Source organism: Talpa occidentalis, unplaced genomic scaffold, assembly GCF_014898055.3.
Source record: "Talpa occidentalis isolate TD23 unplaced genomic scaffold, MPIMG_talOcc4v2.1 talOcc4.2, whole genome shotgun sequence".
NCBI classification, from domain to species: domain Eukaryota; kingdom Metazoa; phylum Chordata; class Mammalia; order Eulipotyphla; family Talpidae; genus Talpa; species Talpa occidentalis.
The window spans coordinates 117,475,690-117,503,339 of NW_023602073.1; the positions used below are offsets into that span (position 1 = coordinate 117,475,690).

General features: G+C 39.5%; 1 protein-coding gene across 2 annotated transcripts in view; it reads left to right on the plus strand.

Annotated features, from left to right (window-relative positions):
- The window catches only part of SLC35F1 (solute carrier family 35 member F1), a 348,022-nt gene that overhangs the window by 304,887 nt on the left and 15,485 nt on the right, over positions 1 to 27,650 (plus strand). For both annotated transcript variants that reach the window (XM_054699129.1, XM_054699130.1), the window contains 4 exons: positions 4,567 to 4,726; positions 10,589 to 10,745; positions 13,756 to 13,808; positions 22,126 to 22,280. In XM_054699129.1, coding sequence (XP_054555104.1) covers positions 4,567 to 4,726; positions 10,589 to 10,745; positions 13,756 to 13,808; positions 22,126 to 22,280 — 525 coding nt within the window. The remainder of the gene's footprint in view (positions 1 to 4,566; positions 4,727 to 10,588; positions 10,746 to 13,755; positions 13,809 to 22,125; positions 22,281 to 27,650) is intronic.

Genomic DNA, 27,650 nt, shown 5'->3' on the forward strand with positions numbered 1-27,650 from the left:
AGAGAAGCTTGTGGATATTAGCAGGAAGGGAGAGGGGTGTGTGTGTGTGTGTGTGTGTGTGTGTGTGTGTGTGTGTAGGAGAAATTATGGCCAAGTGTGATTAAAGATCCAGTAGTAAGACACTGTCTGAAGCTAAAAAAAGAGAGGGCAAAAAGTTAACTGATGCTGTGATCCTCTAATATATATCTATTTTAAAACATACTGTAATGTTAATTAAGGTTGTTTCCTATTGTCCTAAAAGTAATGTCAACACAGACTTTTTTTTAGTCATTTAAAAACTTTTGGAAATCACTCTTGAACCCTGATTGAGGAGTCCAGAGACTAGCATTTTAACCCCAAATCAGACAGTAATTTGCTTTACTGTTAGACCCTCAGTTTCCTTATCTATAAAATAGATATAATTATAACTCTTTGAAAGAGCTATACAAAGATTAAATAAAAGTAATTTTTTCTTGCAAAATATAAATGTAAACCTAATACAATTTACTGTGAATGTTACTTAAAGCCACCAATTTCAAGTAATCCTGACACCACCACCAGGATGCCAAAGAATATGCCTCAGCTATTGAGTGTGCTGTGCTCCCCCACCCACCCCCCTCTTCTGTGGCTCCTTTAGTTAAGTCAGAGAACTTGGTATCTCTGCAGGTATTCATGAAGGTTAATAATACAGAGAATAAATTTAGTTTTTCTCTTTAGGGGAAAAGATGCTATGAAAATCTAAGTCATAATGAACATTTTTCTAGCCAGCATAGTTTCAGAGTTCTTCGAGATTTTTCAGAACAAAAGATGATTATGAAATAGCATTAATTTGTTTATTTTTTGTATTGATATTTTATAATTTCCTTTTGGATACAGAAATGCATGCAAACAAGGTAAATCTACATAAGAAAGGTAAACCTATCAATGACAGAATCAGAAGTGTTTTTGTTCTTTTTCTGTCTTAACAGTCCCAGTTGTAAATCTCTATTGTAATTCCTTCTTTATTATTCTAACAACCTCTTTGTAAGAAGTTCAGCTACCAAGAAAACTATATTTTGTGGGCATTTTTGTGCTTTATGCCCACAGAGGAAAGACTGGAGCCAAAAACCACTAAAAAGTAATCCTGTTTATGTGAACAGCAGCTACTGATAGTTTCTTTTCTGTAGTAACCGTTCGTGCGGCGGCGAGCCCTTCACCTGTAGCAGTTCCTCCCTTTGACCTTCATTAAAATACCATTCAAAGAACATCTTGACAGAACGACTGCTGATGCCAACAATTTGAGTGACCTTGAGCCCATTATTTCATCTCTTGACACTTCTGAGTGCCCAGATGTTAATAAAGGGGTCTCATTGATTCTAAACTGGGGAGATACTGCCCTCAAGAGGCACTTGTGAACGTGAGGAAGATATTTTTAGTGGGCAGCACCCAACAATGTCAAATGCATGCAGCGAGCAAGAGGTAGTCCTGCAAAAAAGAGAATTGGGCCTCCCTGGTGGCGCAAGGGGTTAAGACACAACCTATGATGCTATCTGCAGCCTCTGCAGCATGAGTTTGATGCCCGTCCAGGGAGGTGACCCACAGGGCACACACAGCAGACCTCCCCTGACTCACCCTCTGCTCCCCTCAGCAGTGTATTTCAGTCAGTCTGCCTGTTCTGTTCCCCACTCTGTCTCTGGTGAATCCTCTCACCCCCCCCCCGCCACACCTATGACCTGTACCCCAGTTCTTGTATGCATAAATAAATAAATCTTTAAAAAAATGAAAATGTTTAAAAAAAGAGAGAGAGAATTGTCCCTCCCCAAATGCCAGTAGAACCTGGACTATCTGTGATATCCCCTCTGACACTGGTATCAGTGAGAGCCAGTACCTCTCCATTTCTTAATTCATTAAGCCACTCATTATTGATCCCTTCCTATATTCTGGACAACCAAACTTCCCAAAATGAAATGTCCCTGAAACCCTGACTTCAATTATATTCTTTTGTCACTATATCTTCCTTCTGACAGTCTTCCTTACCCATAGACTTCTTGACACTCAATCCATTAAAGGAATGGGTCCTAGAACTCAAGTGCTTTGAAGTTTTTAATGACATTAAGAACCAAAAAGATTCAACCCTCCCCAAAGATTGGCTCTTTTTGCCTTGAGTAATTCAGGAGGAGGTCTCAGTGCCACTGACGAAGGGTTTTCAGCCAGATAGTGAAATCCCAATTATGGAGTATGTTGCTAAATGTTTCAACTGTTGATTCAATCATTTCTAATTTTTAATACAAAACACCAACTGTTTTATGCCCAGTGAACAGTTTTCACCGGCATACTGAATTTTCCTGATGTACTTAAATGACATTTGAAACCAGTTGTAAAACCTGTCTTAGAGTATTATACCACATCTAGTAAGATCATGAACTTGCTAATTAACTGTGCAATGAACTATTGTGCTGTAGTATAATTCTGCCAGCTGCCAAACCTATACATAGCCCCCAGGAGTGCTGTGGCCCCCTGGGCTCAGCCAGCAGCCTGCACAGGGTCAGTGAGCATTCACAAGACCCAACAAAACCTGATCATTGAACAGCATCACTGGGACAGCTCGCTCTTCTGCTTGTTCCATTTTGCAGAGAAAACTAATGTACAAAGAAGCACGAGATCACAAAAAAAGTCCAGGTCACAAAAAGCTTTCAGGCTAGAAGGAATTGTAAGTGTTGTTTACAGTGCAAAGGCCCCTCTGACAGACAGAGATGCTTTGCAAATATCCAAACAGTATTCAGTCTTTCTTGAATCTTGGAGACTCCACTTTGATGTTTCTGATCATTAAAAATCCTTGTATGTATTAGTTCAATAACTATTTTTGGGTACTTCTCATGAACCCAGCAGGGAATAGAGTCCTGCTCTCTGGACAGTGGGGAGGTCAGACATTATATCAATAAGTCCATATTAATTAAGTTCTATTGTAAATGGCATCATAAAGGAGAACAGGATATGAAAAAGCATTAAATCGATCTGGCCTGGCCTGGGTACCCACAGAGCTTGAGCAGGAAGTATATAAGTGCAGGGAATTTAAAAATAGAGATGGAGTATCCTGGAAAGAGGGGATAATGTGTTTGAAGTCTTCGAGGCAGGAAGGGAGGCTTGTCACAGGCAGGAGAGGATGCTAGCTCAGGAGAGATGGCAGAAATAAGAGAGGGCAGCATGAGTAGATCTGAGAGAGGCATAGAAGGTGGAATTGGCAAAATTAGATGGTCAGTGGTAATAGGCGGTGAGAGTGAAGGAGCGAGAGCAATCACTGCCCTCGATCTCACTGCTGGGGGGTAGGAGCCACTTGTAGGGGGCTCTAGCAGAGTTGCTGTACTGGCCACCAGTTTCCCATTTGATATGTTGGAAGTCTTGTGTGACATCATTTTGTCTCATGGAAACCAGCCTTGGATGATGTCTCCAGTGGTCACTGCATCTTCCCTGTCATGGCAGAGACTGAGCTAGTCCCGTGGAGCACCCAGAGGTGCATTTGGACGAACAATTACAAACATTAGGGCTCTGTAATTTGCAGAATGCTTTCACATGTATCTTTAAGCTTCATGATGAGTTTTGGGGAAAGTCAGCAGAGGTTATTACCTTCGTTATTTTTCTGTTTGTTTTCTAATTAATTAATTGATTGATCTTTAATTAAGGTAATATTTGGATACCCCGGTCAGGTATCACCCCCATAGCATACCCACCACCAAATCACCCACAGTCCATGTGCTCCCTTCCCTCTTAGTTCTATCATCTTCATTTTATGGACAGGAAATTGAGGCTTCCAGAGTTTGTGATTTGCTAAGGCACATTACTGTGAGTAAAGGGCACATTACTGTGAGTAAAAATACTGAATGTATTCACATTCAGATCTCCTGGCACCGGGCACAGGGGTCTTATCATTTCATCATGTCGTCCTATTCTGTGATTGGGGCAAACTCCACCAGCTCTTGGGGCATCTGGGTTTTTTTTTTTTTTCTATAGTCAACCCTATTTCCTTTTTATTCCTTTTACAATAGTATTTTATAAGTATTGTAAACTTTTGAGACTAATATTTCTATTCATATAAAAAGGATTTTTTTCTTTTAAGAGTGAAATTCAATTAAAGTAACTTGTACTTGTTGTGAGGGGAAAGTTGTCTGGGAGAAATCAAGTGTAACTTTGTCTAAATTCTAGTAATGTATAAAATATTATAAGACCGACCATTCCCAGACCTACTCTTAATGTCATGGGGCCATCTAAAATGGCTTAATGTATTCTCCCCTCTGTGAAGTGCTCCTGTTTAGTCTAGCAGGGTGCTGAGAAGGTGAGACACAGCTGTCCTGATACCATGGGGCAGAAGAATCTTCACCACCAACCTATCTTATCTATCTGCCTTTCTTCCAAGGCTTGGAAAATATTTAAGTGAAATTAATATGTGTTTATTTCAGAGTCATTTTTAACTGCATCAGTTCTGATTCTACAAAGAAACATAGGTTCAGGGGAAATACCCTTTCACCAGAAATCCATTCTTTATCTTCATTACATTATCCTCATTCATTCAGGAGCTTCTTCCTGACCCTCCTGTTCTTTACCTCCCAATAGCTCCTGGACTGTTTTGTGATCCCCGTTGTGATTTTGCTCTCCTGGTTCTTCCTGCTGATCCGGTACAAGGCTGTGCATTTCATCGGCATCGTTGTCTGCATCCTGGGCATGGGCTGCATGGCTGGAGCAGATGTGCTTGTGGGAAGGCACCAGGGAGCAGGTGAGTATCCAATAGTCACCAGACTTTGTGCCTCTGTTGGTAAGACCAAGGTAAGATATGGAACATTCGTGGTTGGGTGAAAATAAGGAAATGGTCTTCCCAGTCTGTCATACTCATGTTTGTCCAGGCCTGAACCTCAGTAGTCTTTCTCACACCCGATCCTCCCACCCCCAAGCTCTCTCTCTCCACATGGCGAAAGAGTGTATTTTCAAACTGCTAAATGAGGATTGGCATACAGGTCTAACAGTAGATACTAAAAGATCAAAGATTCGATTAGAAAAGCTCAATATTTTTATGAGAGCACTAAATTAAATTATCTCCATGCAAAATTTTTTGTTTACTCATTTGTTCTTGGAAGGGGGGAGGGTTTCTGGTGTCCATCATAGCTTACAGACCTACAAAATAAAGCTTCAAGATCGACTCAGCAATTTGCTATGGGTCTCCCGAATCCCTGGCTCAGGATGGACCCATTTTAGGGCATTGCAATTCTTTAAAGTGTACTACTTAGCCGTGAACTTAATGTGGCATATAAACATGTTGATTTTCAGTGATGCACACCTACGACTATTTATAGTACTGTTTTGATGCAATGTTACTTCACTACAATATAATACATTGAAGTAAATAAATAAAATATACTAAAACTGGGCCTCCCTGGTGGTGCAAGGAGTTAAGAGGCAACCTGCAGCCTCTGTAGCACGAGTTCAATCTCCCGCCAGGGAACAACCCACATGGCACAGCAGACCTCTCCTGACTCCCCCACTGCTCCCCTCAGCAGTGTGCTCTGGTCAATCTGCCTGTTCTGTTCCCTGCTCTGTCTTTGGTGAATCCTCTCACCTCCCCGCTCCATGCCTCTGGCCTGTACCCCCATTCCTGTATGCATAAATAATAAATCTTTTAAAAAATATATATATATACACTAAAACTTGTGTGGTAAAAGGTTGGGGGTGCAAAAAATATACCCTTTCGTTAACATCAGGAACAGGATAATTCCATAGTTCTTGTTATTTCTTTTTCTTTTAGGGAATTTGATGATAAAGTGTCAAAAATGGGGGATTTCTCTTTATGAGACTGCCTCATAGGAAGTACCTGAAATGAATGTTTTTATGTTTTTAAGTTGTACCATAGAACTTTATAACTAAAATTATAACTCCTTTATAATTGACACATAAGAATGCCAAGACACAGGGAAACCAAATGAGATGTCCTGACCTTCAGCCAAGTTTGCTTCCCTCACCATGTTGCTAGAAGCTGAAGATAGAGGAGAGAAAATGAGAGATGGTCTTGGCCCTCAAATATCTGCTGCATCCAAGCCAAACCGAGCAGTCCCCACACTCAACAGGGCTAAAAACACAAACACCAGTTTCTCCCAAGTTCTCTTCTATGAAATACATCAATCGATATGATACATTAGAGCCGGTTTCATGCTCTGTACTCATAGTGACCTGATAGAGTAATCTCTTTGGACCATTCTGACAGTATTTTTGTCTGATCAGTGTGGCCAGTTTTTTTTTAAGTTGCCATTTTATCTACTTGAACTTGTTAACACAGGCTAAGCAGACATATATTCTTCACAGGCTAAGCAGATGTATATTCTTTATTTATGAGAATTCAGTTTTGCTAAATGCTCACACCATTCACCCTGGCCATCATCTTGCATCATAGCCAAGAATGACAGTTATTTTGTTAAAATCAGAATGTTTAAGACCAGAATATTATGCTAACTTGGATTTCACTAGATATGTTCACTATTCCTGTAAAAAAAAATTCTTTCTTTCTTTCACAGGAAGTGTTAGGAAAGAAGTAGAATTACTTAGGAAAAAGAAAGTGTATTTGAGAGAATTTTGGGAGTGGTTTTTTAAAAAACAATGCAAAATAGCTAAGACATACTGGAATGGTTTTTTATCTCTCTGTGTGAATCTATATCAGACTGACAGCACTGTCATTTTGGTGACTTATAAAGTCCCAGTGTTAACAAAATTAAATGTTATCATCTGAAAGACCTTCCATACTAATATAATGGAGCCCAAGAACATGGTGGAATGTTCTAAGGACAGTTCAAAAATAGTATCCAAGGGTTCATTTTACAAAACATTGATTGGACAGCTTTTCCCTCTATGAAATATTAACTTAGGTAGTGATTTCAGTTATCATTATATAAACTTTTAAAAACTCTGATTTTAAAGACAATATAATCCTCAAATTAGTGTGCATCATTATAAAAAATTATATCATTATACCTTTAAGGTAGAGTTGGTTCACTTGTGTAGCCAGGGACAGAACTTTTCTAAAAACTTCACTCACCAGGATTTTAATCAGGCATTTAACTTAATATAAATTATCATTACTATATCAATAGCTTTCCACAGGAAAAGAGAATGATGTAATGCTTTTTATATTGCTTAATCTGTCTTCATTCGCCTTAGTTTGGGATTTTGAAAATTCTCAAGGATATTCATATTGGGCTGTTCAAAGTTACTTTGACCTCATTATAATTATTATAATTGTTTTCATTCTATTTTGCTAGAATGCTTCTTCATCAATTGTCTAGGAATTCTTCATTTCAATTAAGTCTTGCTGAAGGCAACTTCTCAGATGGCCTAAGGCACACCTGATGCAAAATGTAAATGTCAGAACATAGAATAATGGGCTGGGAATAATGTTTCTGATGAAAACTTTATTAGTAAGTTCACCCACTATAGCCAGAGATGGAGGGAGGAGCCCACAGCAGACTCTGCCTTGATGCCTATGGAGTGGTGTGCAAAGTAGGAGGGACGCAAGCAATGCTAGTGTTACAATCAGTACTTGTCACAGGCATCCAATATGGGACATTTCAGTGCCTTTGAGTTCACTTGAAAAGATATATTTTCCAAGTTTGTCGGTAAAAGTCAGTGAACCCAATATACATATTTTCCTTTTGCTCCCTTACTCCCTATCAGCAATATAGTTCTCCAAATAGCCGTCTCTGTATTTACTGATGCATGGAAGGAAATATATATGTGTGGAGGGGGCAGGAGGTGACATGCAATAAAAGTGGTTCATGATACTGTTATAAATGTTGGAATATGAAAAATTGATTAGTATAGGCTAAAGAGATACTTTGCTATGACATTTCTGCTCATCTAAGAAAATACATCTATAAAAGGGAAAGTTGGAAAGGTATAATACTATTCAGTTTATTCTAACAATAGCATTTTAAAATAAGGAAACTTGTGCAGAAAGATTCTATGGCCGCCCAATGTTTAGCAGCTCAAGAGGCTATGTCTGTTTGAGTCGAAAGCTGTTGCCACTTGAAATCATTATCATAGATGGATTAAAGCTTGTTAGTGAGCTTAATGAATTTAAACATTTATTGAGAACTTATAATGTGTCAGTACCCATGCTAGGGACCACACAGAATATAAAGCTTAGTTGAACCATAGGTCATGCCCTTTAATCTTACTGTGTAATAAAACAAGGGGTTGGGGATAGGGAAGACACAAGTTATAGCTGGTGCCATACCCAGGTACAATGGTGTAAAATTCAGAAGTGAGAGAAAAAGTACTGATCAGATGAACTTCTCATGCTTTCAAATATGTCTATTTACCCCAAAATGTGTAGAACTTATCACTTGCCCTGGTTTCATACATAAATAAAGGACAGATTTGGTGGGTGCACTTTCCCAGTGAAGATTACAGAGAAACTGGTATCACCATGTCAGATATTTACTGCATTAACTATGTATAAATCATGGACTAATATGTTTTATTTTCTTGATAACTAGATACAAATTTCAGATAAAAAATATTAATCCTAGTGCTTTCTTATACTTTTTACATCAAGCATTTTATTATGTAATATGGTTGAGTAAAATCATATTCTGGTTAATTCAATTGCATTTAATCAACTAAATTTTGATATATACTATATATAGAGATTGTATATATGAAGCTACTTTTAAACTGTGTAAAATGGATAGATACACTTAATAGTGAAATTTTAGTGTTTCATCTTTTTGTCACTGACAACTTAGAAAGTACTTCTGAACTTGCAGTTACACAGAATTGTTTTATGATTAGCAATAGTGATCACTGCATTGGTAAAAACTTGAAATACCAGGGAGGGAGCAGAATTCTTACAATCCAAGGCTATTTAACACAATAGGCCATAACTTTAAAATATGGAGTTTGAAAAACATTGGCAAGACTTTTTATTAGTGTGTCCTCTTTTGAGAACTTTTGAAAGACACACTGATGTTTCCCTAATTTCTATTAGAATATTTCACTGTAAGTCAGTTTCCCAGAATCTATTCATATAAAATTAATTCTATTAGCCAAGAATTCTATTAAGCAGCACTTCCACACTTCACTAGTACAACAATAACTGATATTCATAATAATGACCCCATGTCATTGCAAAAAAAAATGGTTCCTGAAAGAAAAGTGACCAAATTGTGTTCATTATAATTTTAAAACTGGACATTTTTTATTTTGAGGGTCATTTCCCAAATGAACTATTTTAAATGCAAAGCTTTGTCACTATTTTCTAGTTGACACATAAAAAAGATGAGTCAGGATGCCAAAGATGACATACACTGTCATAGCAACCTTAATTTCCCCAGAAGACATACCCAGGGAGAAACCACCCTCCAGATCCAGTTTCTCATGGGGCCTCTTGGCATCTCAGGCGCATCTGCTGAGTACCGTGGCTAATTCCACATCCATCCAAGGAGAACCCAAAGAGTCAGAGCTTCACCTCCATTTCCTTGAGAGTGATTCCAGAAAGTGCTGCCTTTCAGGCTCTCTTCTCTCTCTCTAATCCTTTCCAGGAGTAGGAAGTGATCCTAGAAAAAGTGTCACCACCTAGAGAAAATATATAATCTCTCGGGATGAACACAGATGCGTGAAAGGTCTCTCCCAAGTCCAGCCTAGATTCTGTTAGGTGAAGCCATTTCCTAGAGAATGCTCAATACTCCCAACTGAACAGTAAGAATTCAGTCCTACAGTTTTATATTGTTGCAGGAATCAAGGATTCTATAGCTACTCTAGAGTCAATGCCCTTAGGACATGCTGGAAAGGGCACCCTTTTCATGCCTCACCTCTTCTGCCCCAGAGCTTCCTTCCTCTGCCCCTGTGTGCTGACCTGTTCAGGACAGAGCTGGAGACTATTTGGGCATGGAGCCTCCAGCAAAGAGATGCTAGTTGCTGATTTCTGTTCTCCTTCTCTGTCACCAAACTTCCTGGAGTGGAATGAGTTTATTTATTGTAACTAATAGCCAGATACAGTTTTTATTAAAAACTGGACATAAACTGAAATCAGCCAAAATTGATTTTAAAACAAATATATTGTTTTATGATAAAAGGAAAATATCAATGTGATAGTCAATTACATATATTTTCATTCCTTTGTTACTTATTTTAGGGGGTGTTGAACATTTCAACCCACGATCCCTTGTGCTTTCATTTTCTAAGCAAGTTCACATTTTGCCCATGGTCAAAATAGAGTCTTGACTGCTTCTATTATAGCTTCTCTCCCTATATAGCAGAGGGTGGAAATTAGACTCATGCTGTTCGTTCTGCTCCTCGCTCACTAAACTTTTGGAAAGCATCCTGCAGCAGATATAATATGTGCACGTTTGCATTTATTCATAGACACATATGTGGCAGATGACATGGGACTTTGTGGAGATGGTGCAATCTAGAATCTTTTTATAGCAGAACAAATCTGGAGCACAGTTAGACAAACTTTACTAAATCTCAGTTGGCAAATTACAGTACTTCTATAAAAATGTCAGAATAGAATAAATAAAGGAAACTCAATTTGCTGACGCCAGATTCTCATTAGGAAGATTTTAATGAAGCACCTTCTGTTTTTTGATTCTAGGGGAAAACAAGCTAGTAGGGGACCTTCTGGTCTTAGGAGGAGCCACACTCTATGGTATCTCGAACGTCTGGGAAGAATACATTATCCGAACTCTGAGCCGAGTGGAATTCCTGGGAATGATTGGACTCTTCGGTGCATTTTTCAGTGGAATTCAATTGTGAGTAAATATAACAAGACATTCAAATTGTAGAACCTGTTAAGCTTATTCTTTGTGTTTTGCACTGAAAAATAGTTGGCCATTTTGTTTCATAAAAATTAAGGCTGGAGGCCCTTCGTGGTGGCCTGGGTGTGAGTCTCAGCACTATCACCATAATAGCCTGAGTTCAATCCCTGGCCAGGGAGCTAATCCACATATGGCCCAGCAGATATTTCTTGTCTCAGCCACTTCTCTCCTTAGCAATGTATTTCAGTAAACCCACCTGTTCTACTCCCCACTCTGTCTCTGATGAATCTTCTTACTCCCCTAGCCCTCTAGTCTACACCCCAGTTCTTCTTTGAAAAAAAAGAAAAAAGAAAAAAAAATTAATGCTGGAAACCTGTTATCAACTTTCCATATGAAATCTAAAATTCAATGTATTTATTTGTAAATTTCTTCCAACCAAAACAAGTTAAGTATAAATTGTTAGAAAAACATAAAGTGGACTTTGAAGATAATTTACAGGTAGGCATTACAAGTACTAACTCCCCCAAACCAGTCAATGTGTTTTTGCTTAGAAAAGGAGAAAAAGTTCTTATAAATGCCATGATTGGATGAACTTCCAAATAGGTGCATTCTATTTACCAATGACATCCATTGCTAGAAAACTGAGTAGGTCAAATTTTCCACTTTATAAACAAGTTATTTCATTGTCCATGGATTTGCATGAGTGAGCCATATTTCAAATTTATCTCTTAGAAATGTAGTATTTTCATCTTCCTTAAAGAGATGAAGATATAGGTACTCCCCGGTGGCGCAGCGGTTGAGTGCTGAGTTGCGAAGCTGCCCGCAGCCTCTGTCGCGCCGGTTCAATCCCCGGCTGCTCCCCGGCCACCAGAGGAGGGTCCCACATGGCGTGCAGACCTCTCCTGCCACCCGCTGCTCCCCTCAGCAGTGTATTTCGGTCCTTCTGCCTGCTCTTCTCCCCGCTCTGGCTCTGGTGAATTCTCTCACCCTCCTGTGCTTCTGACTGTACCCAGTGCTTGTATAAATAAATAAAAATAAATTTAAAAAAGCTTTAAAAACAAAAGAGATGAAGATATAGCATAGACATTAAGAGTCAAAAAGTCAAAGTCACCAATTTTGCAATAAAGCTGTCATTGGAGCACATAAATCATCATTAACTAGTACCTCAGAATTGTAAGAATAAGTGTCAAACAAAGCATAATTTTCTATCAATAAATGCCATTTATTTTAGTTTCACAAGAGGTGAAGAGTGATAGAATAATCTCCAGTCTAATTTTACCAAATCTCTTTCTACAAAGAAGTGATTCTGATTTCACCAAATCACTTTCCACAAGGCAGGTAGTTTGCAGTTGTATTGTCAAGTCTGAAATTATTTATAAAAATATTACTCAACAATCAAAAAAGATAAACTCATGCAATTTGCAGCAACATGGATGGCGCTGGAAGGGCTCATGCTCAGCGAAATAAGCCAGAAAGAAAAAGAAAAATACCGGATGGTCTCACTCATAGCAGGAATCTAGAAAACCTAAATAAGGGACCAGGAAAAAGAATAACTATAAGAAAGAAAAAATCAAAATCAACAAACAACTATAAACCAGAGACTATGGGGAGGGGGGGTGCGGGGACAGGAGGGATTGGAGTCAAAATATGGGGCGTGCTATTGTATGTGGAATATAATAATACAAAAAAAATCTTTTAAAAAAATGTTGGCAGGCTTCCCTGGTGGCACAGGAGGTTGAGCACAGCACTGTGAAGCTGTCCACAGCCTCTGGAGCACTGGTTCAATCCCCGGGAGGCCAGGGAGCAACCCACATGGCGCAGCAGACCTCTCCTATCTCTCCCGCTGCTCCCCTCAGCAGTGTATTTCAGTTAGTCTGCCATTCTGCTCCCGGTTCTGTCTCTGGTGAATCCTCTCACCCTCCCGCACCTCTGGCCTGTACCCCAGTTCTTGTATAAAAGAAAAATCAAATAAACAAAGTTCTGGCGTCACCTTAAACAGGTTTTTATGAGTAGGCTGTTTTGAGGAATCCTCCAAATTTCAGTATCCTGAGATACATGTAAGAATTGCCAAAGCACAGAGATTGGAAAACACTGAAAAAGATTTATTTTTGGTTCATTTTGAAGGGGAGATGGTATTTTTAAATCTCCTAAATTTGGTATTTCATCTCTGAGAGGGAAAAAAATGCCTACTTGAACTACTCATAACCACTATTTCATAGATGGTTGGCTCATAATAATAATGGATTATTATTCTTGAGTTTAAAAAAATGCTCTGAGATCTAGCACTCACTTGCTTGAGTTTTAGTCATTAGAGCTAACAGAGCCCTTTGGGAGATACTGTTGCCAATAAAAAGGCAGTACCATGGTTGTGTTTGGCAAAGAAGTTATATTAAAGATGCATTCAAACCAAAGTATCGCTGGTGAGGTGATGCAAACCTTGCCGCCTGGTCCTTTTCTGAAACAGTTGTTCTCAAAGGTAATTCTCCCACCAGCAGCACCGGCACTGCATGGAAACTTGTCAGAAATACACCCGATGGGTCCACCTGAATCTCCTGAACCAGAATGTCAACGAATGGGTCCCAGGAAACTGTTTTAACAATTGTCCAGGTGTCTGTTATATACACTGAAGTTTGAGAGCCACTACTCCCGAGAATGTTCGATCAGAAAACTGGCTAAACCTACAAACACAAACATTTTCCTGACATTTACCTTTAGAAAGTGTCTCAGCAAAAAGAAATGAAGTCTGACTTCATGACTATGTGGGCGAGAAGCACAGTGGAAGTTCTGAGCCACCCCATGCGCCTCCCTTGCTCTCCCCACTGCTGGTCACACCTGACCAGACCTGTTGAGGATAAACCTCAGGCTGCCTAATGAGACTTGCCTCTGTGTGGGCCAGTTCTTTTTGAAATTAAATTGGTTGGTTCATTATTTGGTAAGTTCCAAATAAAAAAAGTAGAACATATTATAACCTTGCTTACCAGGTTCACTTTCTTTGAATTCGCAGAGCTATCATGGAGCACAAGGAGCTGCTGAAGGTGCCCTGGGATTGGCAAATAGGTAAGGGTTTTGCTCATGGAAGAAGTTTTTAGTAAACCTGAGAAATATGTTGGAAGTGAGATGTGGGCGGGAGTGGGGCTGGGACATAATGAAAAGACTTGGAGTGCAGGGGACAAAGAAAATGAAATCGTCCTGTTAGCTTTGGAGTACTTGCTCTCCATAAGAGACTGAGCTGTATGATTCATACTGTTTCCTAATTGAGCTTCTGCCTATTATCATTGCAAAGATGCCATTAGTGTAGACACTGAAGTATGCTATTAGGTTAAAGACCAATCAGAAAGAAAAAAAATGTCCCGAGGCTGTGGTTGGGACATAAATGACAGTAATTTGCTCTCACCAAGAAACACAAGACTGATGGGATCATTAAAAGTGGCACTTTAGTAAAGGTAAAAACTGAACTTAACAAAAAGGCACAAAAGAAAACAATGTAATGGGCAATCGGAACCAATAAAACCTTTTCAGAAGGGAGCAGTTTGCACATAAGAAATGGTTAATTGACCTCTAAATGGACTTTGTGGGAAACACCAGACATGCTCTGAGCTAGTTAATAGCCATTCAGCCCATCTCAGATTCCACATGTTTCTAAAATCACTTTTTTTTCTAAAAAATATCGGGACGAGGATTGAAGATCCTAGTGATGCTCTGATGATCACGCAAGCCCCAGGACTGACATTTCACACCTTCGGCCCATAAGCTATTCCCCTCCCTGCCAACATCGAGACACATGGGTTCTAGTGGTGATCTTCAACATGCTTGGGAAATATGTTCAAAATGAATACAAATGGGGAGGTTAATTAATATATGTGCAGGTGGGTGAAAATACAAGTAGTTCCCCAAACTAAAGCTGGCTGCTTGCACCATTTCCCCTTCTGTGAGCTTTGATGGGGTTGACAGCTTCAGTCAAATTCTGCTTCCATCAGTAAAGACTACACAGACACAAGCTCTCTGTATGTCTCTACCTAGCCCCCGACCTCCTGGAAGCCAAGGTTGACTTTCTGCAGACATCATTTCCTCTGATGGCACATTACAAGCTGCAGAATTATGCACGGCTCACCCTGGAGGTTAGCTCTAGTGACTTCAAGGACTGACCAACCCTCCTGTCTGCAACAGATTTCTGTCATTTAATTTCTCTCGAGTTTTGCTCTAGAATGTTACAATTAAATGAAAAATAAATAGAGAGGAGGGACTGAGGCAGGAGAGCAGGGTAACTATGTGAAAAATCCAGCTGCAGTTGCAGGTGCATTTGCCTTTGTGACTCTCAGAAGCAGGTCACAAAATGATACCCACACTTGGTAACACTTCACATGCAATGGTCTGTGAGTATAAATTAATTTTACATTAATAGTAATAGCAATAATAAATATAATTGTCCTCTAATTATGTGAATGTCCTATGCAAGTCCACTGAGTTCTGTCATAATTCAGTGTTAGTTAAATGTGTCATCAAAAGGTAGTTTTATTCTCAGCTCTTATATTGCCATTAAAATGTCAATCCCCTGTAGTCTGGGATGATGAAGGGCTGTGTAAAAGGAACACATTACAGAGTCATCCATTTAATCCCTGATTGAAAATGAGACCAAATGGTCTAGAAAGGGAACCAAGTACTCATCCTTTCTTTTCTGAAGAGTTGATGGAGGCCAGTTGGGATGTTTTCACACCACGACCATGTTTGTCCTCCTTACTTTATATTCTGTTTCTATTGTTTAGCTCCGTTCTAAGCAAGCAGAATTTAGTGAATGGGGCCTCCCCAGTGGCGCAGCGGTTGAGCGCTGGGTTGCGAAGCTGCTCACAGCCTCTGCAGCGCCGGTTGGATCCCCGGCTGCTCCCCGGCCACAGGAGGAGGGTCCCGCATGGTGCGCAGACCTCTCCTGCCGCCCTCTGCTCCTCTCAGCAGTGTACTTCGGTCCTTCTGCCTGCTCTGCTCCCCACTCTGGCTCTGGTGAATTCTCTCACCCTCCCGTGCTTCTGACTGTACCCAGTGCTTGTATAAATAAATAAATAAATAAATAAATAAATAAATAAATAAATCTTTAAAAAAAAAAAGAATTTAGTGAATGAATGTTAATTAACTGAGCAATTGAATGAGCAAATAGGCAAAAGAAATGAGTCAGCCAGCCATCTTATTGCAAAATACATAGACAAAAGGGAAGCAGTGGAGACTATTGCAGAGACTTTAGACTTGACTTTCCACTTTCTGGGGACCTGCAGGAAGGCACACCAGCCACTGCAACACAGGAGAGAGGCAGGAGACATGGAGCAGGTCAGCATACTCCTAGAGCACCTCGCACTCCTCAAGAAGTCCTGAGCTCTGAACTCCGGGTCTTAAGACATTATAGGGCAAGGTGAGGGGCACCCCAGAAAACCCAAATCTGCCCACTCTAATGAAATCTGCCATCTGCAGCAAAAAGGCAAAACATACTCTAGTGCGTAAGACTTTCAATAGAAAATAACTTTAATACAATAGTGTGCAACAAGAGAAAGGAGGAGAAAGATAAAATAGTTTCCAATTAAGCACCCCAAATTATACATACCCTCATGAGTAAATGCCCAGCCAAACAGGCTTGGTCCAAAACAGGACCACTGAGGCCCAAAAGCTTGACACAAGTCTAAGGCACTTTCTGGTGGGGACCCACAGCAAAGGGGTAGAAGGGTCCAGGCAAGTCTAGGACAAAAGGAGTGAAACCAAAATGCAAGTCAAGATAAAGGCTGCCATTGTCAACCTCCCTGTCACCCACATCTCTGTCTCTGTCAAGTGTGTCCTTCCATGCCCCCCAAATCCCCTGATGCAGTCCAAGACTGAGAACCAAGCACAGCTTCTTCATGTGTCTCTCTGCTCCATGTGCCTCCTCTGACTCTTCTTCTTGATCCTCCTTCTTTCTTTCTCCCTGTCTTTTCTCTAGCTTCCCCCTGCCTAGCACCACCCTTCCATGGGTGGGGAAAAGGACTCCCCCCATTCCCTGGGGATTACCCTGTTACAAAAAGACCAGAATCCAAGACTATCTCTTCATCTCCTACCTCAGTCAATGCATTTCTCTCCCACCCCTGTCTCCACATCCAGAATCCCTCTCGTGCAGTCTCTTTGACAGCTTGTATGGTGCTACTTTATCAAAGTAAAATGATTTTTTCCTAAGAAATACATAGAATAATAAATGTTTATATTTTCTAGACTAGGAAGGCATTTTTTAAAAACAGATTGTAGAGGCCTCCCTGGTGGCGCAGCAGGTTGAACGCAGCACTGTGAGGCTGTCTGCGGCCTTTGCAGCACGAGTTCGATCCCTGGCCGGCTGGGGAGAAACCCACATGGTGCAGCAGACCTCTCCTGTCTCGCCTGCTGCTCCCCTCAGCAGTGTATTTTGGTACATCTGCCTGTTCTGCTCCCTGCTCTCCCTGGTGAATCTTCTCACCCCTGTGACTCTGGTCTATACCCTACTTCTTAAAAAAACAAACAGAATCTACTACTTTCCCATAACATTGGTCAATTCTATTGTTGCTGTTTGTTTTTTATTTTTTTGTTTTACTCAATTGAACAGAAAGACTGGGTCTAGTTATATAACCATGAAACTCAAGTAAAACTCAGACCTAGTAGAGCTGAATTATCCTCCTGCAGAGAAGGCGTGTTAGTCACAGTCAGAAGCTGAATCAATAGCATAAACATCCCCATTAGCCCGCCCATTTGCCACATGTGTTCAAGGATGTGCGAACAACTTAAGCTGATGTGAAAGTCTAACTCAGAAAGAAAAGTGTGCTTGGCGGCAGCCAGCACAGGAGCGTCAAACCAGGGGTGTCTCTGTCTTGCTGTTGTGGGCAAAGCTTATTTGGTTTTGGATTTTTCCTGGAGGCCAAAACAAAAAGATCTGATGTTTCCCTGAAGATGAACTAATGGGACCACAGAGCAGAAAGGACCCTAAAGACAATTAAGAATCTACCTTTTGTTTTTACCAATGTTGAATGAGAGGTCTGACTTAAGGCAACACAACTAGTTTCCCACCTGCCTCTGGTGGGACCAGCATGCCCTGTCTGAGCAAGCCCCCCAAGTCTGGTGCCCCTTGCAAACTTGGCCTAATATCTTCTGAGAAACTATCTTACCTAGCTATGATTTTTAAGCATTAAAAGCAGGGGGGATAATGGGCCTTCTTGCTGGCCTAGAGGTTAAGTCTCTGCTATCACCACTGTGGCCTGAGTTCAACCCCAGCCAGGGAGCTGATACACATATGATGCAGCAGACCTCTCCTGTGTTGCCTGCTGCTCGCTGCTCCCCTTAGCAGTGTATTTCAGTAACTCTCTCTGTTCTGCTCCCAACTCTGTCTCTGGTGAATTCTCTCACCTCCCTGCCTCCTGTACCTCTGGCCTACAGCCCAGTTCTTCTACACATAAAAAATAGGAAAAAAAAATTTTTCATCTAATATATTGAAATGGAAGTAAAAAAAAACCCAGAATAACATGGGATATGAAAGAAAGTGATAAAATAAAATATATGCAGCATACATGGACAAAAACTATGTATGTATACCATTGTATATATCATATGTGAGCTTATGTCATACATCATAGATATACATGTATATATCGTCTATACCAAAAATCATGCACATACATGTATGCATCTTATTTAAATATGCAGCACATATAAAATGTATATATCTTAGCTATATCACATCATACATGTACATGTATGATCGTACATCATATATAAGTGCATATGTTATATACCACGCATACACACATATATCACACATAGAATACGATGCTCATTAGAATCAAGTTGGATGTTCCTTCAAAGCCTATCTCTCTTTGTAGTTATTATATAATCTAGATTGTAGTGGTATGTGCTCAGAATTTAAAGTCAGACAGCCCATGCGATCTGAAAACAGACTACTCTTACCTCTATGTGCTGGTCTTTTGCCTATTTATTTAGCTCTGTTTCTTTTCCTTACTCTGCTCTGCATTGCAGAGGCTAACTCCTACAAACTGCATTTCCCAGTCTGCCAGCTATGTTAGGCCAATGGGAGGCAATAGAAGGAGATTGGAGGGTGGGAAGAAGAAAGAAACCAGGTGTTTCTCCGTTTACCTCTTTGGGGTAGAGGACTCTAGAAGTACCTGAGAGTACTCTCTATTCCGCCTCTGCTGGACTTGCCTCCCTTCTGACCTCTGTATGTGGCCTCTTCCCTGGGTCCTCCAGTTCCAAGGATGTGAGTAATTTACTGCTATTTCTAACCTCTGGCTTGCCTCACCATCGGGGTTCCCTATCACCCATTCAAATGCCTTTGTAACTTGTGCCCCATATGAAATTTTTCTGTATGGACTTCATTTCTCCACTGAAACATTTTATAATGCTATCCCCTTATTTGTGTAAAAAGGATAACCACAGTTATGGTGTTAAACTTTTATGGAGATTAATTAATTAATGTATTTAAAATGTACAACACATAGCAAGTGCTCAGGGAGTATTACCTAATAGCACTCTTTCCAATCTCTTTAGCTTAAACCTTTTTAGTGCTTGAAGACAAAACGGCCCAAATTCTATCTTTAGGGACAGAAAACATTTCAAATAAGAAATGGTTATGCATGTGCCCTGTCAACATATGTAGTTATTACCAACATTATGTATTGAATAGTTGTCAGTCAAAAAATAATCAGTTCATTTGTTTGAGCATGTTGGTGGATTGTTTGAATACCCTATGTGGACAGCAAGTCAGGCCTTTGGACACTTCGCTAACGTCCATTAAACAGCTAATGTTCGTCTAAGAACTGCACATCAGCAACTTGCAGCATTCCCATTCTCAAGTTAATCATGTGTTCATTTGGCTGACTCTGCTTTGCTCACAAGACAAGAGTTTTCACACACCCAAAACAACATTGGTTGACCAAGCAAAGATTAACTATAATGCTGATATATTCCACCCTCATTCTCTTACATTGAATTTCTGTAATTTTGAAAAATACATTAGGCCGTGTAAGCTTGAAGCATCCTGAGGTGGCTAATTGAGTAGAGTGAACTCTGCTGTGTATCTCTTTCCCCATCCCAGTTGGCTCACCAGTTTGCTTGTAAAGTCACGCCTCTTCTTTGAGCCTGCCAACTTATACATCCAGTTCTCAGTAGACAAATCCTCTTGGATGATGCAAAGGCGTCATCTAAAATCTAAAACTTAAGACATTCAAAATGGAACTTTTTTATTTCCCATGAAAATCTGGTTCTCTCTCAGTTCTATCCATCTCAGTAAATAGCCACAAAATTCACCAGATTCTAAATTAACCAGAACCCATAAGGTCCTGTGGGTATCCTTATTGTCCTCCTTCCTCTCATTCCCTACCCAGTCTATCACCATGGCTTGTTGAGTCTTGTTGAGCAAAACCACTAGGGTCTCTTGCTGGGTCTAGACACTATTTTCTTCCCATGGTTTTCTCCTTCTTTCCTCATTAGCCAATGTCATCTTTTAAAAATGTAGATCACCTGCTATAATCAGCTCAATAGCTTCCTATTACAACTAGAGTAAGAAAACCAGTTTCTTTCTGACCTGCATACTCCATCCTCTGTCTCATTTTCTAGCCTCATCTCTTATTACTGCCCCATTCACTTCATTCTTTTCAGATATTCTTGCCTCTGGCAGCCCCTAAAACACCTGAGGCATATCCTACCCTGACACTCAGTCTTTATTTGCATATTTTCCTGCCTAAAATGTTCTCCCCCTGATTTCTCCTGTGACAATCTCCTTTTAGTTCTTCAGCATTCATGGTTAAATGCCACCTGCACAAAGAAGCCTTACCTAGTTCTCCTTCCTACACAAACCCCCTGCCATTCCCTGTAAGGAACCTCTTTCTTCCTTTATAGCACTAATCCCAAACCTAAGCTTCTTGTCTGCCCTGTATTCCACCACACAGCTAGCCCTTATTATGCCTTCAGTGTGGTAGGTACTCAGTGAATAAGTGGTTGAATAATTGAGTAATATTAAAACATCAGAGCCCATATGTGGGAGTCCACAGTGTGCTAGACAAGTGTGGAAGGGTAGGATTCTGGAACTTTCTAGCCTGGTCATGTATAACCTAAATTAGTGATGGCATCAAAAAATGATTATAGTGCCTGGGCTGTGTTCAGATCAAATTTTATTATTGTTAGTGGACTAATTTAAGAATATGTCTTGTCCCTAGTCAGTGATTCCCAGATTCCTTAAAGGAATAATGAATTAATTTATATGCATTTTGATGCGCTAATCATGGGTTATTTAGTAACACATTTTTAGAAATTTGGTTAACAGGAAAATGAATTTAAATAACATGAAACCCATATACAGAAAATTATTCATGCTGAGAGATTTAAAACTCTGGGTAGAGAGTTAAAAGTCATCTGATCACACTACAACAGAATGCCCACAGGACAACTTAGACTCTTTTAAGTACAGGAAAGTGGTTATTCCATTTTTCTCTAAGGACACTTCCACCACACTAGAGGGGGCTGTTGCACTGAGTTAGCTTAATGTCCAAATTAATTTTTTTATATATATAGTTGATGTGACTTTCCTTAAACTTAGGGTCAGAACTTATAGAAGGATGATTTAAGCCTTTAAATACTTTTCATGTGAGAAAACCAAATTTTTCTTTGGCAAAATCACTGGTCTTCATAGTCAAATGGACTAGCTTTCTAGTACTTTCCAAGACCTCCAAAATCCGCAGGGTTCAGAGGAAGTCACCGGCCCAGAACCCATACCAGAGACATTTATTCAAGGGCTCCTTTTGAAAGGTTTGTTTACTTTTATTATAATGCAGGTAGGTCTCCATGTCAGCAGTGGGGATGAGCAGGGTTCACAAATCTAGGACAAACTGACAAGATTATTTTGTGTCTGGAGCAAAGAAATGTCTGTCACAGTCATGCAGTTGGGACTGCAATTCAAGTCCAAATCTCTTTTGACTTGTCAGTCCTTCCATTTTAAGGACTAAAGTTATTTGTCATTGTGAGCAATACATGATACCAAGAAGCAGTTCTGTTCCTATTTTATAAATAAACTAAGAGATGAGAAAAGTTTCAAAATACTCCTTGACTAGCAGAAGTTAATTACAGGACAGTTGGAAATAGAATCAGAAGCCTTGACCTGTGTTCTAATGAGAGCCACTAAGATGCATTCCTTCCCAAAAGAAGCAAAACATCAGAAGAAAATAGGAGCAGAAAGTTCATTTTTCCACACACAAGTTTTTACTTTTTATTTTATGTTTCAGTTATGCATTCCCCATTAAAAAGCATCAGTTGATACAGTGAAAGAAAAATTACCCACTGTGAATGATAATGGTGAGCCCAGCTCCCCTTCATCTCTCTCTTGTCCCCCCAGGACTGCTCTACGTTGGCTTTAGTGCCTGCATGTTCGGGCTGTACAGTTTCATGCCGGTCGTCATAAAGAAAACCAGCGCCACTTCAGTCAACCTCTCCCTGCTCACAGCAGATTTATACAGCCTCTTTTGCGGATTGTTTCTCTTCCACTACAAGGTAAGCTGAGTCTGTGTTCCTTTACAAAGACTACCCTTGGTAGGAAAAAATATATATTTTATATATTATATATATTTTATTTTATTTTTATATTTATTTTATATATATTTCATATATTTAAATTTTTATATTTATATATGTTTATATATTTTATGTATATAATACGTATAGATATGTATATGAAGGCAGCTCTGTGCTAAGCCCCCTGGTGGAGAGGGAGGGCTTTAGCATGCAGTCCAACTCTCAACAATGGTAACATTTTAGCATAAGAGACTACAGACGTTTCATAGTGGAAGATAAGGAGCAGCCCTAGAGGGAAGGGATTTTGAATACTGGCGGATAGTTTTTCTGATACCAAACAGCCCAGAAGCTACTCTTTCTCTAGCCTAGAGTTAGGAAGATTTGGACCATTCCCAAACTACCACCGCAAAATGGGTTCTGCCAAACGCACCACCTGCAGAGTCTGGTCTCATCGGAGAAAAGATACAGTTCCTGAAGGTGCTGCCTTTGCAGACATATTTATGGAAAATGTGAATGTATTAGAAATACCTTCTTTACTAAATGAATGGGGTTTGAATAAAAGAACGTAAAGACATAGAAGTCAAGCATTTGTGGTTAGTATCTATCAGCCCTGAAGAAAAGAGGAAAGTGTCCAGTCTAAAGATGGTAATCTCTTCAAATGCAAGACTATCTACATCCTAACTCAAGGTTGGCATGACTTGGTTATGACAGACTGAAGTCAGATGCAGTCTTTTAAATGCTACATTCACTGTAGCTATTAACAATTGATTAAAATTAGCATGTGAGAAGAGACTTACTTGCTATTGCTTAACTAGTCCTCTAAGAGCAGCATCATCAGGGACTTTGGTCAAGGTGAAAAGGGATGTATATCCAAATAGAAAAGACCAAATAAGAACAAGTAAAAGAAGAGTCAGAAGAAAATAGACACTACTCTGGCCACATCTAGCACGGGCTTCTCCCGTGGCATTTATAGGCGACATCACCAGCACAAGGCTATGGTCAGCTGACCGGTGCCTTGGTGGGGCCTCAACCAGGTCAAAGTGGGCTTGGAGGCAACCAGAGAAGTGCTGAGCTGAGAAAAGTGTGTATTTTAGATGACCACAGGCAAAAGAGCTGAAATGAATAATCAGAAGTGTTACTGAGAAAAGTCAAAGTCATAGGCAGGAAAGAAACAGAGAAGGGCAGACAAGGATGGGGAAAGGGTCACAAGCGAGACTTGCAGCTGGAAGGACCCAAGCAGATCTGGAAGATGGGAGGTGGAGGCTGTGGCTATAGCAGCAGACAGGAATAATTGACTGGAATTCCTATTTTGTGTGGAAGCTTGTGCCTGGTGTGGTGGCAAAAATCTCAGCTAAAGAGATAGTCTAGGATTTGACAATAGGAATCAATTTTAACTAGAGAAAACACCTACTGTGTTGAAACAATCATTGCCTTAAGGAAATCTGTTAGGTAGTAACAAAACATATGTTTAGTGAGAAAACATTGCTTTAAGAAAAAAAAAATCCACTACACCTCCAAATTGGTGAATAAAAGAAATTAATTTTCAGATAACATAGCTTTGCTTCTGATGGTGTGATGATGTGTTGCTACATGGTTTCCTCTTCAGCAAAGTTACAAGTTACTTACCACAAGTAGTAATATATAAACAATGGGAAAAGATGGATGGCAGAGAATTGAAATCTGCCTGTTCACCAGCCTTTTCATTTGCTGATGTTTATACATGTGGAGAGCCCCAGGTCTAACCAGAAGTCTGGAAGTAGGAGTGACAGACTCAATGAGTACTTCAAATACACTCTCAGGTATTTGTTCTCAAATTCAGAGAACATCAACCCCACAGGGGAATCTGTTAACAGTGCAGACTCCCCCAGTGCTTATACTGTGGCGAAGGGGTGTGGTCTGTGAATCGGCATTTTTAGCATTTTGGCTAATATAATCTGGAGAATAGATTTATACTTGCTCATATTCCCTGTTACAATGTTTTTAAAAATAAATCTCAAATGGGTTTTTTTCCTTTTTATTTTGAAACTAAAACCTTTAAAATAATTTGAGATTTCTATTGGCCTATTAGGAACCTTGCTTACAGGCAGTATTTGCAAAACCTTGTTAATATTATGGCAATCAGTATTAGGACTTAGACAAATTGCTCCATTTATCCTTTCCTTTTACTCCAGTTGTATTTATAAGTGATACCATACCACTTAATTATCAAACAAATGCAGCTTGCATTGGTTTCTAATTGTTGTCTGTACAGTAGTATTTAATATTTGCAAAGAAATAAGCTAAATACCCAATTTAAATCAAAAAATAAGAAAGAAACCTTTCCTTTGCCTTAAACAATTTGTAAAAGAATCTTCCAAGCAATGCTTGAATTTGCAAACAAAATACTCATTGTTTGGAAAAGCAAGGGTTGTTTCCCAAGAGTTTGCCTCTGAAATTGACATGGGCCTTCCCAAACGGGAGGCCTGAGAAAACCTGGAAAAGGGCAGGTCTGCACAGCTAGCAGACATCCCACCACAACCAGAAGAGCCATTTCAAAAATTGATTTTCAAATGCTTATTGGAGGTACTTTTCTCATCATGAGCAATTTATGGTCAATGCAAAAATAGTGGCAAATTTTGAAAATGATATCACGTGACAATATGTACGCATGTCTGTATACTGCTAGTGACCCTGTATTGTCTTCTCCAAGGGAATTGTTGAAAGTTACAGCCTCAGCTAGATCCAATTCAGATGAGGGCATCTTTGTACAAAGAGTTACAGTGTGAAAGAGAGTTTGAGCAACAACCCTCCACCTTTGCTACACCTTAGAATATCTTGAAGAGTTGTAAAAATACTGATGGTCCTACTCTTGCTGATTTGAAGTAGTGTATGGGTCAACCCATGCATTTGAGTTTTAAAGACTCCTCAGAGGATCCTACTATGCAGCCAGTGTTGAGTGCTACTGGTTCAGACTTAACTTTATGTGGCTGCAAGCAAGTAGACCTAGCATCAAGGGTGAATGTTATGATAACAGCTAAATATAAAGAAACTTTTGTAACTATTAGTTATCCCCAAGTAGAGTAGACTGCTTGGGAGGTCCCTTCACTGCAGGGAGCTGGACAATGTTGATAGGGATAGTAGGAGGCGCCTCACACTTTAGCACTGAGAATTGATCAGTTGGTTTTACTATAGTCTCCAAAGAATTACTTTACTACAAAGAATTTACTACAAAGCATTACATTATTTTTTCATTTAATCATGATGTCTTTAACCCACCTTCTGCTCTGGTTATAAATATCTGCAAATTGAGAGGGGAGGGCTATTTGCTCACAGACGCTGCTTACCCAGGCAGAACTAAATGATTAAATGAAACTCTCCTGCCCAACATTGATTATTTGGTTTTTCTCACTTTCCACTGCTGAAAAAAAATCCATTCCCTTCGCTGCCCATCAGCCTGCACTCTGCAGCTTCCCTGCCTCTTAGGCTGACTGCCCTGCTGAGTGGGCAATTAAGCTCCACTTCCCAGGGAAGCAAATGACCTAATTCTGACTTAGAAGATCTGCATAGGATAGTGAGTGCTCTGGCAAACTCTAATTTTACAAGACTTTTGAGAAGTGGTTATATATTTCTGTTCTTTATTACCTGACATTATTGAAACAGTAAATCTATAGTAATTCATGGAAAGTACAGGAAATGAGTTTTACTGGGCCTTAGAGACCCCCATAGCCAGAACAAGGGAGAGGTTTGTCTGGAAGCTTTTCAATTTGATGGCATTGTTGGCTTTTCAAGGTCAGAGCCTGATCAGCTCTGAACTATATCTTTTAATATATATTATGCAAAAAAGAACACTTAGGAAATTGAAAGGGTATTAGCTTCCTATTGCTGCTAAAACAAATACCCCATACTTAGTGGTTTAAAACAACACAAATTTATTATTTTGCAGTTCTGCAGGTCAGAATCTCACTGAACTAAAACCAAATGTGAATAAAGTGGTGTGACTTTTTCAGAGAATCCATTTTTCGTGCCCAAATTCCATGATTCATGGCTCTTCCTCCATCTTCACAGCCAGCAGTATACTATCTCCCGAATCTGACTGCCATCCCTGTTTCTCTTTTACAAGGACCTCATAACTATATTAGGCCACCCAGATAAATCAGAATAATCTCCCCATCTCAAAATCTGTAATTGGATCTGCAAAATCCCTTTTACCATGTAAGGTAGCATATTCACAGGTTCCAGAGATTAAGGCATGAACGTCCCGCGGGGAGGCCTTATTCTGCCCACCACACGAAAACTATTAATAATTATACCAGGATCATAAGGGTGCATTAGCTCTAAGCCTGGCCACCTGGGACTGTGGACGTGCTATTTAGAAACCTCATCTGGGCAATAAAGACACATTCTCTACCTACAGACATTGTGTTCTGTTGAAATTCTCAAAAAATTTTAAAGAAGTTCTGGTTACCTGCTAATATGTGATTTTAACAAAGAAAAATAAGAAGTCATGTGAGGAGGAATGAACTAGGGTGGGAAGACCATCTCAGAACATACATGTGAAGCGTGAATTAGCCATGTGTTGTGGCAAAAAGAAATGAATTGTGAAGTCCATGGCATTCAGATTTAGGTTGTGGTTTCTGTTTACTTTTTAAGTAGTTTGGATCAATTACTAATTTCTCAAACTTCAAGTTGATGAGACTTCCCTTGTGGGGGTCTTCTAAGTGGTGACCAGCAACTAGGTATTTCTCTGATTCAGCATGTGGCTCAGTCTTCGTAATCCCTACATCATTCCACTTTTAAAATACTAATCTTATTTAAAATTTTGTAACTAGATAGAGCATTTAATGATTTTGTATGAGTTTTCTCTTACTCCTATTTGAAAAGGTAAAACTGGAGTCTTATGCATCAAAATGTATGAAATATTGTAACAGTCATCTTCAAATGAATTTCTTGATTCCTTCATTGCTTACAATAGCATTTTAAATGATAATCATAAATGCAAAACACTCAAGCATTGTTAAAACAAAATACCCATAAATTCTTTTGTTATATGCCATCATTTGCTGAACATTCTTCAGGAAAACAGAAGTGACCTAGTTAAATAATGTAGGATATTATCTTTTACCTTACATTTAAAATAGTAAACAACTACATACATTTTGCTGTTATTACCCTTTCAAGGTTTAATATTACCACAGAATTACTTTAATGAAGTTGAAAAATATTTATAAGATTATTTTGTAGCTTTGTCAAAATAAACTAGAGGTTGATAGAGGAAAAAAGTAGACGTTGTAAATTCCCTCCAAGCCCCTGTAATTACCCCTCTTAGGCTATTGGCTTATGTGGTTCTCAGAGTGGACAACCAGAAAACAC